Source organism: Diprion similis, chromosome 11 (genome assembly GCF_021155765.1).
Source record: "Diprion similis isolate iyDipSimi1 chromosome 11, iyDipSimi1.1, whole genome shotgun sequence".
NCBI lineage: Eukaryota > Metazoa > Arthropoda > Insecta > Hymenoptera > Diprionidae > Diprion > Diprion similis.
The window spans coordinates 5,454,245-5,472,822 of record NC_060115.1 but is presented as its reverse complement, the minus strand read 5'-3'; the positions used below and the strand labels follow the sequence as shown (position 1 = coordinate 5,472,822).

Here is an 18,578-nt window from a genome sequence, read left to right as displayed (position 1 = left end):
GTTTCGCCGTCAAAAAATTTTGAATCCGGCACTTTCGAAACTTTTCAAATTCAGAATTTCAGCTCTGCCTCGGTATAAGTCAAGCCGTCAAACCCCAGGAATTTAAGAGGCCATTGCTCGTGCCGTTTCGACGGACTGCGTCGCGACACCCGTCCCTCGGAAAGAAAGTAACGAGCTTCTCGATCCGTCGTTTCACCGATTCTCAATATATTTAGATACGCTCCACGCCGCTTCGCTCAAAATAATCCCGGGGTCCTTGCAGCTGGTATTTCACGCTTTTTGCACAGACATTATGCTGGAAATCTGGAAAATATATGCCGAGATCTAATTTTTCCCTCCCCCACTTTACTTCATTTTTCTTGTCATTCATTTCTTTTTTCTTTTCTTTCTTCATTTCGAATAAATTTCTAAATCTCAGGCGCGGCATTTTTATTTACGTCACCCTTCACTGCGCGTATATATGTACATACACATATATATATATATATATATATATATATATATATATTATATACATGTACACGGTAAAAATTTTCAACTATATTATAATTCCACAGGATTCTAAAAAGTGAGTAAGTATATCGCAAAGCAAAAATCGTTAGAGTCACGCCAGACCTTGGCATTGCATGAAAATGGAAAGATAAAAAGACAAAGACAAAGTCTCGTATCGCGCCTTTCTCGTTAATGAATTTAATTGCGGAGTTTCTGCACGCTAGAAAAGATACGGTTGCGGATTGAGTTCCACATGATGCAACAAAGGTGGACATCACGATTTAGTTTAATTATGAAAAAGATCCTTTTAAACAGGCCACACGACATGTTTTTCAGAAGGTCCTTTTCGGCTATGAAACGTCTCACCTAAGCTCGAAGTCAAACGGTTTCCCTTAGATCGAAATTGCGAATATGTGTGCTGCACACCCCCCGAGGGGTGGAGGGGGTGGAATGACGCGGTGACGTAAGCGGTTTCTTTTTACATACCTTCCGGCCATTATACCGATATCAAATTGCCGGATATACATATACACGCGCATCTATCATCCGCATGTGAAGGCTGTTTTTGCATCCCCAACAGGATGCTGAAAAGCTCTCCCTCTCGCGTAGGTATACCCGCCATCCGTTTCGCTATGGATCGCTAACACTTTTTGTAAAACACATTATATATGTATTATTATCCCCCCGGTGTCAACCACCCGGCGGTAAAGCGATAAACAGGATGGGGAGAATAAATCTCTCTCTCTCTTTCTCTCCTTCCCTCTCACCCCGTCTTATGCAGTAATGGAAAGGCACTCGATAAATCAATTCTAGCCCTAAAAATCCCGAAACAAGAAATTATACTCGCGAGCACTTGTGTTACCTCATATTGCAAAACTTGCAATAATGATTTTAAAGAGTTGCTGAATCTCTTCAATATTTCCTGCACCTGTCAGAGACTACTTTAAACAAGATTTCTTTGAATAAACGGACGTGTTCATCGGCTGATGGAGACAATATTTTACTGGCGGTAGCTGAATCTTCGTTAAAATGAACAAAAAAAAATCAACAATAGTTTTCATTTATCATAAAAAAATTTGATAGCAATAAACTTCGTGTATAATTTATTTTATTTTTATATCCGTAATTGTAATGTGACTCAATTTTCATATCGGGGTGGAAAATTTCCGAATCAGTCATGGTCGAAAGGGGGGATTTAGATTGCGCCAGGGCCAGTTTTGAAATAGCGGAAAATTTGTCCGAGCGAAGAATGAGGAAAGTGAAATTATTCCAGCGGTAACTTATTTGCTTAACGTTTGTGCCCGAGAAATTAATCTCGCTTAGAGTGCATGCTTTTGAAGTATAATTGAATCGGTTTTCCACCCTCGCCGGGTATTTTGCACAAAAATTGAGAATAAATTGCATATCCGTAGAAATGATGGCGTGATTAGATTGGGCGATTCTGGTTGAAGGAAACCGTCGGAGACTGCACTGCGGATAAAAATATATCGTAACGATGCTTGCCCACCTGTAGCTCGATCTGCGAGAAACTTTGAAGGAATGTGTGTTTGTTTTTCATACCTTTTACCTTCCGTTCGTATATAGGATAAAAAGAAATTGGCAACTTTCGGAATAATGAAGAGGATAATTTCGTTCTCCTCGCTCCGGGATCGTCTCATTAAATTAGAACGTTTTCAGCCCTTTCTCCCGTAACCACAATTTTTCCTCAACCATCCCTCCAGCCCCAATCTTCACACGTACACAAATGATTCTTGGCACGTGGTTGGCTTTGTACGTATATGTATACCTACGTATCGCTGTACCCGCACAAATTAGCCGTTTGGTAGATAGGCGCTGCTGCGAGATACATCGCGGGTTAACGAAGTGAACCGCGCCACCGAGGGCGGGCAACGAATCGTGATTCCGGGTTGAGGGTTGGGGTGAAAGCTTCGCGGGATCGCCCGGAGGGTCACTCGAGTCGACCCCCGATTGACCGGGGATCTGAATGGAGTGCAAACTGTAGGAAAATCGCGAGATGAGCCGGGAAACTGATTTCCGGATTTTCATTTAGTTCGGGGATATCAGAATCCCACCCCCGCGTCGTCGGCTTCAAGGGGTAGATACGTAACTAAGAGGGTGAGAAATGTCAAGGCCATTTTTCATCGCCGGTGGACTGCTTCCGGTCCGATCGAATTCGCCCGAAAATCGACCCTTCCTTATCCTTTTTTGATTAATGTTCCTGCGAACAGCCGATCTTGATCCTTCCCCGAGACGCCGAGGCTTCGCATATTCGAATTGCGGTAATTAGTCTTCGTCAAAGTGTCGCAAGGGCGACGCTCATCCGCCTTGTGTGCAGACACGCGGCCGTTGATACTCGAGCCTCCCTCCCTTCCCCTTCAATTACACTTGAGAAGTTTGAGCCACGCGTTCGACCCTCGATAATTTTCCACCGATCGCCGTCTTTGCTGGACCGACTCTCGATAACTTTCCGCTTTACTGTAACGCGGGAAACAGCGCTGAAGAAGAAACAGCGATAAATTCAAGCTGCAGGCTTGCAATTAGAAGCACGTACAGCTCTGCGGGATATTCTCCGGTAATTGGATATACAACGGAATTCTCTCGAGTAATTTAACCCCTTACATCGATGGGATCCTAGTTTCCGATGTCTATGTCATTTTAGGAAGCTCTTAGGTTTTTGTTTCTCTGTATTTTTTACGTATTTTTAGATTTTTCATTTTTACTGCTCCCAGAAGCAGGAAAACCCAATTTTTCAATGAATAGCCCGAATCAAAAAGTGAGAAAAATTGAATTGAATATAATTTTGTATTTTTAAAATTCGTACTTGCCGGTTTTTCCTGTAATTTATAAACCAGAAGCTTACCCACGTACATCATGTTCTATAAATTTTTATTTTCCATAAAAGAATTCATTACAAAATTGGGTTCTTGTGTTTTTGAGAGCCATAAAACTTAAACCAGTGACCCAAAAAACCTCCAACTCAGTGAAAAATGATTTTTCGTACACCTCACACCATACTGAAAAATGAATAAAATCAAAATAAAATGGCTGATCTTTTGAATCGTCGACGCAGTTTCTATTAATTTACGTCACAATTGTATCCCTGTTCGCATTTCCCCTTGCCTCGGCATCGCTTCCCCCGTATTATTCAGAAATCAGTGACCGTTTCGGCGAGAGGAGGAAAGAATGCTCGGAGACGAGAGTCCCGTTCATCAGGCTGCACGCTAATCCCAAGCGATCCTGAAAGCCAAGAAGTCGGTCTCGTTAGCTTCGCGAAAAGCTTTCTCGCCCCTTTCCTCTCGCCGCAGGTTCGAGCCAGCGGGGCTTTTCCGGCGTTCCTTTTCAGCCGCGATGCTCGTGGGTTTTTGCTACTTGTTGACTGTTGCCATACCGCACCCTTCGTTAGGGTATACTTACAATTAGCGAAGCGGAGTAAGGGCTGCGGGGGAAAAATTAAGAGCAGAGAAACGCGCCGGAGGCTTGACTTTGCGGAGTCAAAAAGACGTCTGAGGGCGTCTTCCCCTTATCGATTAGAAAAACAACCCCCTCCCAGGGTGGAATTTCCTCGAGGGGTTGTGTACTTTACCCCCTCGATGACAAATGTTTTAAATAAAAACGTAGCTCGTGAAACGCGTGGCGCGCCTTTAGAAACAGCTCGCCGAGCTGATATTGTGTATCGTGTTGTATAATAATATATTATGCAGACCCTGTATTTTTCAAACCAAATGAATTATGGATATTCTTGTACTGAGAAAGAAAAATATACGCCAGCCCAATCCGTTATCAACGCAGATGGAACGTATAACTTGCGAGATTTCAAATCATGGAAGGGGTCGGTACTATCAGGCTACCTATTCATCCCCCTGAACTACGCTAATTAACTTTTTCATCCCCTAAAATCGTTTTACGATGCTCGTTTAATCGGGGATAAAAACGCGAATTGAATAGAATAAATTTTACCAAACAAGCATTCGTTCCCAATATCCCGTTCAGAAATCGAATGTACCTATTTCCATCTCGTAATCAATTTTAAATAACATTCGTTCGAGCTTTTGCGTTATTCATAAAAACATGCCGTACTCTCGCAGTTTTTTTCCTTCAGCCTTCAGAGGGATGAGAGACAAATTTTCGCGAAGAATGTATCCTCAAAAGCAAAAAAAAAACAAAACAACAACAATCACAAAGCAGACGTAAAACGTCGACTGGTTTTTCCCAACCTGCCGTTGTAAAACGGTAAAAAAAAAAAAAAAAAAAAAAAAAAGAAGGAGAACAAACGTAAATAAAACTGGAGAATAATATAACATTATATGTTGTTTTTCTCAGGTTCTTGAAGAGGATTGAATCGCATCGAAGTGCCGAAGAAGAAAACGGAGCCGTGGATCGGCCAAAAAAGACCTTCGATGTCGTATATATAAATAAGTTTTAAATTTCTTTTACCCACGGAGTGGTAAAAGTTCGCTTATTTGATACTTTTCTTTTTTCACATTTTACTTTTCGTCCTCCCTCCCCCCTCCGCCCCCGATTTTTCGCTCCTTCAGCAGTACCGCGTGAGTTTCGCCGGTAGATTTAATCGGTGCTTCGCGCGCGACGAATAAGGTGATTCTCTTCCCACGGTGATTCCCCCGGGTGAAAATCGATTAAACAGACCGCGATGTCGTCGCCAAGGTTTTCCAGTTCCGATCTCGGCCCGTCCATCGTCCGCGGAATAGCGCTGGGTCAACAAAGTCTAGATCAGCCTTCGTCGACGGCTCGCACCCGGTTTTCGACCGTCAACGAAACCGTTTCACCGACGGTACCGAGTTCCGGTGGCACCGACGGAGGCGACTTCCTTGAAGGATTGATCGTTCCTCTCTATGCGACGATATTCGTCCTGGCTGTCATCGGGAACTTGTTGGTCGTCATCACTCTCGCAAAAAACAAGAGGATGCGCACCGTGACCAACGTTTATCTGCTCAATTTGGTGAGTAAACGACGTGCCTCGTATTACGAAATTCGTCGATATTTAATTTTCTGATAAAAAATTTCGAGCGCTTCTTTAAGATCCAGACCTTTTTTTTCATACACGCACACGTACGCATGGCTCGCTTTTTTCGCCGCATGTTCGCAACGGATGAGAAATATTTTTAAAAGCATATCTTAAACCTTTGCGAAAAGAATATTACCCTCAAACAAGGAGCTGCTTTAATTGGTTAGCTTTCAAAGACTTCAAAGGAGAAAGAATCGCATTAAGCTCGTCGATATTGTCTTCAAAAATTTACTAATTGAGCACAATGAGTTGGTAAATTAATCGTGCATTGTCAAAACGTATATATTAATTTTTTTTATTCACATACAATATCATTTTGAAATTTGAGATTTTTTTAATCAAACAAATGAAATTATGCAAAAGTAAATACCGTGTAAGTCTTGTAGTATAATTTGAAGTAACTGTGCAAAAAGTGTTAAGAGTAGATAAATAAATGAAACAAAAGAAGATCGAATAAATAATTAAAGAGCATCTCGTCGGTGGTAGCAAACTGAAACTCAGGTAAGAAGATACCTCGGTAAAAGTTTCAATTAGTCATGACCGATGTTAAACATGGCGATCGAAAGCTGCTGGCAGTTCTTTGAACTTTCATGTAACTAGTATCACCGGGGGTTAATTAAGGGAAGGGGGTCCTCAAAAGAAAGCGCGAAGAGAAAGGGAATGCACGAATTTACGAATACCTGCTGCGATCAGGCCAACTCATCAGAGTCCATTATTATCCCTCTGAAGAGTAAAATTCACGGAATTTTCCAGGAAGCTAGAATTAAGCTCAGGTATACCTACTCTCTCATAGCGGATCATTTGTTCGGCGTAAAACGGGGGCGGAAAGACGCAGCGGAGCGACAAGGGCTGTCGGGAACACGTGTCAAGCGAACCGGAAGTGAGAGGCGTCTCTTTCTGGCGGGTGGATTCGGCCGACTATAGTCTCACTCTCACTCTCGCTTTCTCGCCTCGACGCGGAAGGATTATCAAGAGACGAATGGTGGTTTCCGCACGCTTCATGTAAGATGAATTGGTTGTCGGATGCTGTGAATTCACCGTTGTGCATATAAATTCCGGAGCGACATTATATAAACGGGCATAACAAAACCGGGCTAATCAATTTCGAGGCGATATTTTACTCCTTTTTCATTTTTTCACCCTGTAATTGTCACTGAATTTTGAACCAACCCTCTCCCCCTCAAAGAAGAAGAAAAAAAAAATAGAAATCATGGGAATATTCCGGCCGGAAGTAGCGGGTATTTGGTAGCTTGGTGCTCAGGTTTCAAGTTCGGCATCACGTTCCTCGCCACGCCGGCAACTGCGGTCATTAATTTTACCCAGGAATCCAATTACCGTTATACCAACGCGATTGCTGGTTTCCAATTTGCCTTTTTATTCCGCTTACCGTTTGCGTCGATTACTTGCGTCCATGTATTCCCTTGTCGAGACGCGTGTAGCGATATTAGCTCTGGAGTGATGTGCATTATGGTATGTAACTCAAACCTGAGGTGGAGGTTGAAACTTGGAAGTGCCAATATTGGGAAAGTTCAAACATATGAAAATAAAATCAGAAAAGACGAATTTTTCGTAATCTTGATTTTTTAAAGTGTCGCTGATTAGAATGACCAAGATTTCGGACGATTCATCTTTCCTTATTTTATTTCCCATATTGACCTTTCCAAGTTTTAACCCCCCCACCTCAAACCTGGGAGTCACTACGAGTTTTTCGCAACTGTCGATGCGATTTTATCACTTTTTTCCTCACACCGATAGTGAAAAAGAAAACTCGCGAGCTGTGACCAAAGAGAATAAATTTTCACCGCATTACACGTACAAGTTATATTGTTGCCTTGCGGTTGTGTGACAAGGAATGAATAAAATATTTTCTATTCATACGTAAGGCGACGTGTGATCGATAAACTTGAGATACATATGCAGGGTGTTTTCCTTGCTGGCCAATTGGACCAACTACTCGGTAATATCGCGTGAATTATTGCGGTCTTCAAAAGTTTCCGCTCGGCGAGTATCCCGATAATACAGCGGCCGAGCTGGAAAGTTTCCGGTTGATCCCGAAACGGGATGTGGCGAAACTAGTTGCCAACTGATTTATAATGTCTTAACTCCCTAAAACGTGCGTATGGTATTATCCGAGCGGTTGAACTTCGCCCGATTGTGGTGGTGGTGAAGTTGGATACAGATGTGGGGGTTGGAAAATTCGAAACAATTTACAGATTGCCCGGAAAATTGAAAGCCGGGAGTTACCGGACGATAAATTATGAGAAAGGAGAAAAGGGAATGGCAAAATTGACACGTAAATTCGCTTGCGTTTTCTTAAACGAGACAGAGACAGGTGAAAAGAAAGAGAGAGAGAGAGAGAGAGAGACGTAGAGAGGAAAAATTGGATTACATAATATACACCGGGATGGAGGGTGGCGCTGTATTTTTTCACCCAAGAGTTAAAAAATTGCTCCCAGACTCTCTGTCTTAAGTTTCGCAGTTTTCTCGAGCTCTCCCTGTTATACTTTGGAATATTTATTTTAGCACCGAGAGTTATTTACTCGCCCCTGGAAGACTGTATAATAATTCGCAACATAGTTCTTTTAAACTTTTTCACTTATATATTCTTCTCGCGGTTTATTCGTTGCGCAAATATACTTTGCGCGAATACGTTTGATGCGTTTGCGAGGCGAGGGAAAAATTAATTTGAATATTTTCCATACGCGCGTCTTGTGTATGAGAGAATATTTTTTCCACTTTTTTTTCTTTTTTTTTTTTTTTTTATTTTCCCTTTCATTCTTTATTTCACTTTTGTTTCTTTACTTTTTCTAATCTTCGGAATAATACCGAAAACATCGTCGGCATTGCCGTTTCGTCGCGCATTCAAATCTCACGTAAGACTTTTTCCTGATATATAATCTCGGGTGAATAAAACAACGCCACAATAAAGACCGACGCAGGGAAGAAAAAAAAAACGATACAAAGATTATACTTTGCTCAAAGAAAAATATATCCAAGGAGAAACGAATGAATGACAAAGAGAAGAAAAAAGAGGAGAAGGAGGAGGAGGAGGAAGATGAACCGGAAATAAAATTGCTTCCACGTGTATTAAAATGCTACATTAAATGGTCTGGCTCAGCGATTCCTTGAACCTCTTGAAAATTAAATGTCCATATAACATCCGATTCGTAGGGGGTGAAAGGAAGCTACCGAAGGAAAGTAAATAAAAAAATAAAGAATAGTAAGGAATGACGAATATATTCATAGAAGAGAAATAAGTGATAAGAATCTTTGCAGCGAGAAAAAGCCTGCGAAATAACGATCAACCAAGGCGCCTCATGTACCTTAAGGGTAGTTGAAAATCGCTGAGTCACGGTTAGTCCGGCGTTTAGTGCGTGCGATGGAAATAAACAATAAACGTTTGCGGGCTTTCAATCCAATTGAAAGATTTTCTAATAATCAGAAAAACGCGCCGGGCGAGACCCAAAAACGCCATTTGATTTATACATGCCCAAAGCTTCATCCTCGCGTGACGTTTTCGAAAAAACACAGTAAACTTTAACACAAGTAGAAAAACACCCCCGCCGTCGCGCGTTTAGTGTATTTAGCTTCGCTTGAGTTGACTGATATGTCTAGCTACTGTGCAAAATGACGAGTCGAGAGGAGAGGAGAGGAGAAGGGGGCGGAAAAAAGTAGAAAATCGAAAAATAAATGATGAAGAATATCTGTGATTTTTTTAGTTTTTTTTGCCATGTTGATACACATGTGTAGGTACGTGAAGTGTAGTCTGCGGTGATAAAATTCCTGATAAAAAGGTGTTCGATTAAAAAACACGAAACGTCGAATCGCAAATTCTTGCAAGTTGATACAAATTTAAATTTTGAGTTTATTATTTTTCTTCTTTTATCGTTAAAAAATTTCCACCAGAGGTATCCAACATTGTTTTTACTGTAGACACGTACTAATGACAATAATTCAAAAGAACTTTAGCCCGAGAAATCGATATAACTGTTATAAAAATAAAAAGCTACGGTCAAGGATCAGCCGAACTATATTTCAGGCAGGAAATTAACTCGAATGAAAGTATGCATGCATAACAAAGTGAAGCAGAGGATGGAACTAAGCTGTAAAACAAGGTCTTCGGCGTGTATAAAATCCTCTCGATCCGAGGACAATATCGTCACGGATAAGTCGGTATCAAAAATCGTCGTCAGACGTCGTCAGTTTCCGCTCGGACGGTTTCCTCAATACATGTTTAAGCTTTCCGTTTATCCTCGGCTCGTTTGTCCCGAAACGTAAGTTGAAGGACCCAGGACAGGACATTGAGCCAGACTTACACCCGTTGCAGATCCAGACGCATCTCGTCGGGGCTAAAATGTGAAAGAAACGTCCTGCCATGCCGCATATATTTTACACAACTCACGCGTAATTTATCGCCGCCGAGATACGGCAACGCGAGCGAGACGGGCGGTATTTACGACCGTTTTCCGACGGGCGGCGGCAAATTTCTTCTTTTCTTTTTTCCCTTTTTTTTTTGTTTTTTTTTTTCAAATTGTTTTTTACTTTTTTCGCCCGGAGAAGAAACAAATAAAAAAAATAAAAATTCGAAAAGAAAAGAAAATTCGATCGCTTTTTCCAATTTGAAATCGGCCATTTCACTCTACTCCGGAACAATTTGTCCAGACCGCGGGAAAACTATTGGAAACTGCTTTATATCGTCGGTGCAACGCAGTCTCCGAGCTGTAACTCCTCCGAAGCACATGCCGATAAATTGCGGACGAGGCAGAAAAGCTTTTCGACGTTGGTACGACGCGACGGAGTTCCGTCAGAGTCTAGACTCAAGATACCCAACGAAGCAACAAGTCCCGGACTTTGCGGTTCTGCACGATTGCAGGGGTGGTTTTGGCGAACAGGAAAACCGCGGAAACTCCTCCGAGTTCGAGACGAAAGCCGCCGAAACTTTTCGCTGCAGGTTGAACAAAATTTTACGAGCGAGCTTTGAACTTTACTATTTATTTTTCTTTCGTGTATTGTGCGGAGATGCATTTGCAGCTGCTTGCGGATCCTGATTTTCGATTATTACCTGCAGTTTTAACAATCGAATTCGTACTTGCGACGATTTTATTCTTCTATATTTTTTTCGCACAATATTCAAAGTTCCGATTCGGAATTAAGTGGAAATTTTCTGTACGTGGAGTCGAAAATGTCTGAGAAATATTATATATATATGTTTTTTTTTTGTTCTTGTTTCTTCGTTTCCGTTCGAGAGTTAATATCAACGACGCGAAAAAAGAAAGGGGCAAACGAGAAGCAAACAAACAAACAGACCTGCGGGAAGCAAATAATTGAATACTCAAATTGTGAAATTCGCCTATAAGTAATTGGAGCGGCAGGAGGCACACCCAAGTGGGTACGTACCTTATACCTGAACGCACGAACAACTCCGGAAGAAAGTTCGCCCGCCAGATTTCCCTTGATAAATAATAAAATTTTCCTCAACTGCCCGCAGCCCGGATCCCCTCCCCTTCTTCTTTTCTCCTCCGCCGTTTTTCCCCTCGATGAAAGGGGCGGGTTTCAAGCCGGGGATTTTATCAGACTGAGAAATGATCGAGTCGCCGGGATAAGAACTTGTGCAGGGAGAGAATAAAGCTCCTAAGGGAAGAAAATTCATCCCGCACTTCATTTGGGGGGCAATTTTTTGGTATTTTCTTTTCTTATTTTATTTTTTCTCACCCTTTTTCCTCACTCTTTTATTCAACCGTTTATTGAAAGGGACGTGGTAATAAAAACCCAGAAGGACAGGAGGATTCGGTATAATGTGAGTACCTAATCGGTAATTTCACATCTATCACCGAGATTCCTCCAACAATCGCTGCTTTCTTTTCTCTTCTTCTTTTTCTGTTTTTTTTTTTTGAACAAGATCCCCACCTTCTGGAATCGGACGTTTGTTGCCCGGCTTCCCGCGGGAGTATCGAACGAGGGTCTTGCGCATCCCTCAACCCAGCTGCTAATAAAGTCCGAGCGGAAATAGCCGGAGGTGTCCTACTGCGGTTGCAGGATCCCTACGAGTTGGAACGAGCAACGATCATTCCGAAGCCCCGTTGGGAGGAAGTAAGGTCGGGCTGCTTGCCATGGGATCGATCTTCATCCCATGAAACTTTCACCGAAGTTGTGAAAGAGCCGCGGATATCGAGGACGTGACGAGCGTTGTTTCCAAACTACTATATCGGCGAAACGATTACCGGAAATCATGAGATCAAATTCAGGGCAAACGAAACGGTAATTCGAAGTACCCAGGAAATGATCGGACGTTTTTCGCAGGGGTAGATTTACTCTGGATCACCGCGATCGATGGAAATGACACAATATTTCCCTAAAAAAAAAAAAAAACACAATAAAAGGTAATCCTAGTTTTGAACTCACTTTTTTTTCGATACTCTGAACGATATCCGGAAAGTAAAAATCTAACTAATTTGAGATTTCTAAGCGGTATTTGGAAGATGCTGTGAAGAAGGGGTGACGGTTCAAACTTCACTCTGTTCCGCTTTGATCTTATCGCCAGCTTCTGAAGTTAGTTTTTCATTTTCAAGTAGTCCCGTGACGTAAACTCGAGGCGCAATCTCCGCTGTAACAAACATCCCTGAACCCTGGGGGATGGACTGCAAGAGGGTTTGTTTGACGACGCTTAGGTCCTTGGCGAGGAAATTAGGAAGGATTAAAGGTCACGCCGAAGAATTTTCAACGCATGAGGAAAATGAAAGGAAGAAATCGTTGAGGTAATCGACGCATCACCCGAAGGAACGCGTGACTGCGATATTTCAAAACTTCCAAACACCCTCCGTCCCTGAGGGGATATTTTTTCATGCCTGACTGCCGAGTCAAAGTGGAGAGGCGTGGATAAGAATTTGACACATCGGCGATACACTGATAAAAGTTTGGCAAGTGAGAAGGGGGAAAGAAGATCGAAGATTGTGATAATCGAATAATCTCGGGGCGCAGTGACGTATGATTATTACATACGTATACGTATACATACGTGTATGTATTTGTGTGTATAAATTCGAGGAACGATAAGGCGGAAGATCAAGTCAGTCTGTATAAACTTCCCCAATTTTATTTTCCCTCACTTACACTGCATCGTGTGCAGGGTGAGAATTTCCCCTCTGGGAAATACACTCACTATATCTATATACACATATGCGTGGGTACACGCGTGGAATATATGTACCTACGTACATACGCGGATTCGGCGATAAAGAGAGCTTGCGAAGAAACGGAGAGATGCGAATAGCCGAGTGGCCGTGTAGGCATATCGTTTGCATAATATCCGCCGGTGCATATTTCCTTCCAACATTTTGTCATTTCTGATGAAATTTTTACCCCGGCCATAATGTCGGAGGATGTCGAGGGTGGGCGGGTAAATCTTACGCTTAAAATTTAATAAAACGGGGATACGGTTCTCGTGATTGCGGGGATGTAGTCGCTCTCTCTCTCTCTCTCTCTCCGTCTCTCGTTCACCCCCTAATGTCCCCCTGTTCTGGGGGGGGGGGTCTAGGATAACGACAAGCCCCTCGGCCGCTTAACGATTCCTCCGATTTCGCGTTAAACTGTCGTGGAATTGGCCTTGTATCGCGTCTCGTGCCTCTGCACACGGATACAAAGGGCACGTCGTTTCCCTCCAGGGTCATTTGTTTCGTCAGACATTCCCACCCAAGTATCTTGCACCATATATACCCCACCCGGAGTCTGTAGCACGGCGCAAACGTCACATGGAACAAATTATACCCGGGGATTATCTCCGGCGAGTTTACACCCTCGTCTCCACCCCCGAGCTCCGGATATTACATTTACCTGATTTTTTAAACAGACCTTTGGTCACTTTTCACCTGGTATTCAATGAAATTATTTTATTAACGAATTTTTATGATTGAAAATTATGAGGCGATTTTTCTACAATAATAAAGAAAATAGTTTCCACATTTCAAACGATTAAAGATTGGTTTTACTGATTTTTTTGATTCTATGTTGTTTTAAAATTTGGTCTCAGTCCACATTGAATTACTCAATTTTTTTTTTTCTAAGATTACTGTAAATATTAGATTTTTTTGAAACTTATATTGATATTAATTTTCATCAATAATTAGCACTATTGAAGTGAAACTATTGAGAAAAAACTCAAGAGAATAAGCCACCGTCGACTAAAGTAGAGGGAATATGTTAGATTTTTGAAATGAGAATTTGATATCTAATTTTGCAATATTTTTCCATTTAAAATTTAACCAAAAGTATTGATTTTCAGCTAACCAATTTTATTAAACTGGAAATTTACATCCGATATCAAGTGAATTAAAAGTTCAACGTCTGACAATTCTGTGGAATGCTTTACGTTCTGGAATGTTTGACAAAATACTCTTTGGGCGACATGATGAATTTCGAATGCGCGAAAGCTATTCGATAATTTACTAGATGCAGTGAAGCTAGACGAAACATGCTTGAAATTAATATTCTACTTACTTACGGTATGCGAGGTAATACAATACAGTACAAGTCAGCAGAGGGTAAAATCGATGCCTCGTCTTTCCTCAAGAAATTATGCATTTAAATTGTAAGCTATTCTATTGATCGAGAAGAGTAGACTTTAATAAAATTTCAGCAGCATAATCTCCCTATCCTGTCCGCAATACGTATTTGAATTTCATCGTGGCGCAAATTTTATTTTACAGCTACTCTGTTTCGTTTTATTTTTGCGATAAAAATTTTCAATGCAAATTAATCGAGCCCTTGCGGTGTCAAAATTTTACTCACTCGTTATTTTCTGCCTTCGTTTGCATCTCGCGATAGATTTACAAACGAAACTGGTCCGTGGTTTAGAATTTCAATGCTCGGGGGTCGGACAAACTGGTCCAGCGAACGAGGCGGACAACGGCGAGAAGAAGAGGCGGATTTAGGAATGCTGGAAGCTGTTTTAGCGCAAATTCACAAAGTCTCACGTAGTCGGTATACTCCCAGATATCTCTAGAATCTCACGTGCAACCTATAAATTACGAAGTGGATATCCGATAGGAAATCCAGAGCTTGGACGAAAGTCGAGGAGGTTAGAGAGAGAGAGAGCGGATCGAAAAGCTGCGCCGAGTTTTCTGCTGCAGAAGATCCGATGCCTACGAGAAAATTTCCGATCAGAATTTTGGATTTCGGAAAACTGACGTCGTACACAAGCAGCGCGTGAGTGAAAGTGATCCTTTTTTATTTTATTCTTTATTTAATACCACCTCGGATGAAATTTTTCAATCATTTTTCCGACAGCAGCGTCCAATTTTCGTCTTTTCATAATTTCTTCCAAGGCGATATTTTTTTTTCACGCTTAGAACTTTACGAGGGAAAAACTGAATTAATCAATTAAGTAAGAAGAGAGAGAGAGAGGGAAGAAAAACCACCGAATTTTTTCACCCCAGCTCCTTACTTTCCTTCCTTCGACTTTTATTCCTTGTTAGCAATTGCTTCCCCCTTCGTCTGAGACACGACGCGGAGGGTTGGGCAAATAAACCGTGGCCACGTGGATCGACAGAAAGGATAAACGACGAGAAGCGGATTACAAAGCCGGTGTTAATTAGCGGCGAGTTTTTCAATTACGCTTTTTTTTCTGCCAACTTTTTCGCCCCCTCGCACCGTTAACATCTCCTTTCGCACGTAGTTTGCGAATCGTTTTTTCTTATTTTCTCTCCATCTCGGTCTCGTTTATGAAAACGAATCCACAGGAGAAAAAAATGATCAGAAACGAGACGTAAGAAAGAACTAGACGGAGAGGGAAACAACGTCGCATGCATGTACAGTAGTTACGAATGGCGGACGGTTAGGGGTAATAAATTTGAACCGTGAGACATAAGAAGGGTAGTTAATAATTCTCCCGCTGCACGCTCTAAGAATTGCCTCGTAAATAACGAGGAAAGTTGCATCGCGTCGCAATTACGTCCCATATGCTAAGCGATTTTGCAGAGCGGACCGTCGGACGGACTTTTTCCTGCGAGTAGGTATATATATATCCTGCAAAAATTTCCCCAGCGAGTTCCGAGATAGATGCATGGATTAATCCCCCTTCCCTTTTCGCCGGACAATTTCCGGTTCGGTTCCTTCGCGACGCATCAATCTCTGGATTACAATGCCGAGAAGAAATATACTCGATTTCCGTCGATTTTCACCGCTGAAAATGCTGCGCATGCACGGTTTAATGGAAGGATATAATTTACTCGCTAATTTATTTATAAATTATCTGCACAAAATTCTTGAATTATACCGTGAGATAAGCAGTCTTACGCTTCTAACGATATGAAAGCTCTGCAGACGTGTGCTTGCAGAGTCAAGGGAATATACCATACATGCAGAGGGTATTTGGCGGGCATTTCGCTCTCAGCGCGACTTATCTCGCAGCAAATCCCTTGTGCAGTTCACAGGAAAGTTTGAAAAGGCGCAACTGTATAATACGCGATATAATTTCCATTGACGATGAGCAAGGGATGAAGACTCGACACTGCAGGCTACATCCGCGTGTGAATAATAATATATGAAATTTTTTATTCTTTATCCAAATAAGACGCAAGAATTTGAAATTTAGCGCGTTTTTTTTTTTTTAATTTTTTTTTCACAGACCTTAAAATTTTACTCAACCGCTTGATTTAACCACCGAAAACCTCTTGCGTGTGTGTTTGTGTATAGAAATCCGAGGAAATTTTCGCTGGTGTTACAAGAGTTAGGGGGGGGGGGGGGGCAAGAAACGTCGGAGATAAATTCGGGAGAAAAGAAGATTAAACAAGCGGGTGGAAAAGAAAAGCTGCAGAGATTGGCAAGAGACAAGTGGTATAAATTCGTTGACACGCCTCATTAGGCCAGGTCGTGTCGTGTCAGAAGCACGAAACACGCATACTGTATACCGATAGAGCCAAGGCGCCATCAGGATCAGCTTATACCGAGGATTCTGCGAGGCTGGGGGAAAAAATAAAGAAAAATAGAGGAATATACGTGCCGGTACGCTGCAGGAGATCGCACCAACTTGTGTAACAGATTGCCACCGCAAATACGCGAAAAAGCTCCGGCTGATTCATGTCTTCGGCTTCCTCCAAACGAGGTCAGCACCGAAACGATCCTGTTGCTGACAAGAAGCCTCGCGACCGGGATCTTATCTCATATCGTCAGATGCAGACAATCGCGAGTGTTATTGTTATCATCATCTCCATCGCTATTATCGTTATCATTTTTATTATTACAACTTTCATTATTCGTATTAGTATTATTACTTCAAGACTCGTCTTATACGGAGTTGCGACTCAAAACTCAAAGTCGTCTTACCGCAGCAGCAAGCCAAGCTTGAGAGACGGACGTCGTTTTTTGTCCCCTGTTTTTTGCTCCCCCGGGTTGAAACTGCGCGAGACAAATTTTCATCACACAAATTTCGGCGAATTAACTGTGATTTTTTTTCTTTAACATTCCAGCGTACGTTCAGGGTGCGGTATTTAAAATCTGCGAGTTTCGTTTGTATTCTTCTTTTCTTTTTTCTTCTCTTAAAGAAAATCGCAATATTGGAAAAACTCTATACACCTATGGTTTTATTTCAATAAAATTTCAAAAACGAAAAAAATAAATTAGATATCCCTATAATGTGTCATTTTTTTTCGCATATAGGTATACGCGAATTTCGGTCACATTCGCACGTGCATGATGTCGCTAACAACATTTATTACCTCGATCTTTTCTTTTTCGGTCTATAACAGTAATAACAATAATAATAAGAATAATAAGAACGCGATAGCGGAGGGATATAGGAACGATATCAATGCATTTTCAGAAGCCGGATCGAACCGTGGTCATTGAGGGGATTTTCCCGGGTGGCCGTATAAAGCGCGAGAGAGGTTGTCGCGGGAGGAAAGTAGTCGCGGGAATGGGACATAAAAGGGGTTTCCGACCGGGGGTTCAAGGGAACGGGGGATCTGAAAAGGCGATAAATTTCAGGGATTTTCGGTAAGGAAACGGGGTGATGGGGGGGGGGGGGGGGGGGTTGACGGTGCCCCGTTATTTCGGCAGGTTGTATGTGCTTCTCAGAAGCTCCGAAACGTTCCGAAGAACCGTGCAGTCAAGGGATAAAAGGGTGAAGATAGAGGGGTGGGAGTGCAGGGTGGTGGCTTTGTTGCCCCATTCGCGATAAGGTAAAACAGCCGAGTTTTGCGTATCATTATTGCAGTTATAATTAATCGCGAGATAGGTAGAGAGAAATAGAAGAGCGGCATCGCACCAGCAGAAACGCAAAGGAGATGAGATACGTCGGCTTCTGCGCGATAAGACTTAATTATACGTTGGTTTACGTGTGTGTGTGTGTGTGTACATTCCGCAACGGGGCAGAGAGAGACTCGCATCCCCGGTTTGTCTGGGACTCCGGGCCTCTTTATAGGCTTCGCCAGAAGTGTCGTTTAGTTGAACCGCGGGGCGCCGGCCGAGGCGAAGCTCAGATAGCGAGAGAGGGTCGCCCTGAGAGCAGCCAACTGCTTTTCTGACACGTCTGGATGGCGCGTATACGGCTCAAGATACACCCGACGGATTCGACTCACCTTATATATAATACCTAGGCTACTACTCGGGGCGGAAAAAATATTCCGCGCGTTACCTCCCCCCTCCCACCCCCTCCAACCCCTGCCGTTTTCTTCTTCTTTCCTCTCGTCGTTCCAGCCTACGTTGCGCGATTCGATCACCAACGGATGAAAGTCATTTATCGGATACACCGCTGTTCCCTTATCATAGCCAGGCTACGTATTACTAAGCCTCGGGCTGATTAGATTACCTTCTCTTCTTGTTACAGGTCACAGGTAGGTATCAGGTATTTACATGTTCCTGAGAATTATGGAGAAGGATTTTATACCCGGGAATTTCTTGATACGGAATAGAGATTTTGACGATGAAAAGTCTTGACCCATTTAGAGGATATCGCATCGATCGGAGAAATTCTCTTCTTGAGATCTTCCCAACACTCGCGATGTTTATTTTTATTTTTTTCCCCCAACGCGAATTTCCAGATTTATGGATTATGGTTATGAGATTTCGC

The 18,578-nt window shown here is 42.3% G+C and overlaps 2 protein-coding genes across 4 annotated transcripts in view; both read left to right on the top strand.

Moving 5' to 3' along the window:
• The window catches only part of LOC124412126 (tyrosine-protein phosphatase 10D-like), a 44,935-nt gene extending 39,980 nt beyond the window's left edge, over positions 1-4,955 (top strand). The window contains exon 19 of the mRNA XM_046891758.1: positions 4,813-4,955. Within this exon, the coding sequence (XP_046747714.1) occupies positions 4,813-4,820 (8 nt within the window). The 3' untranslated portion in view covers positions 4,821-4,955. The remainder of the gene's footprint in view (positions 1-4,812) is intronic.
• A 136-nt stretch (positions 4,956-5,091) lies between these two features.
• The window catches only part of LOC124412128 (cholecystokinin receptor type A-like), a 31,012-nt gene continuing 17,525 nt past the window's right edge, over positions 5,092-18,578 (top strand). For all 3 annotated transcript variants that reach the window (XM_046891762.1, XM_046891761.1, XM_046891760.1), the window contains exon 1: positions 5,092-5,449. In XM_046891762.1, the coding sequence (XP_046747718.1) occupies positions 5,141-5,449 (309 nt within the window). In that variant the 5' untranslated portion in view covers positions 5,092-5,140. The remainder of the gene's footprint in view (positions 5,450-18,578) is intronic.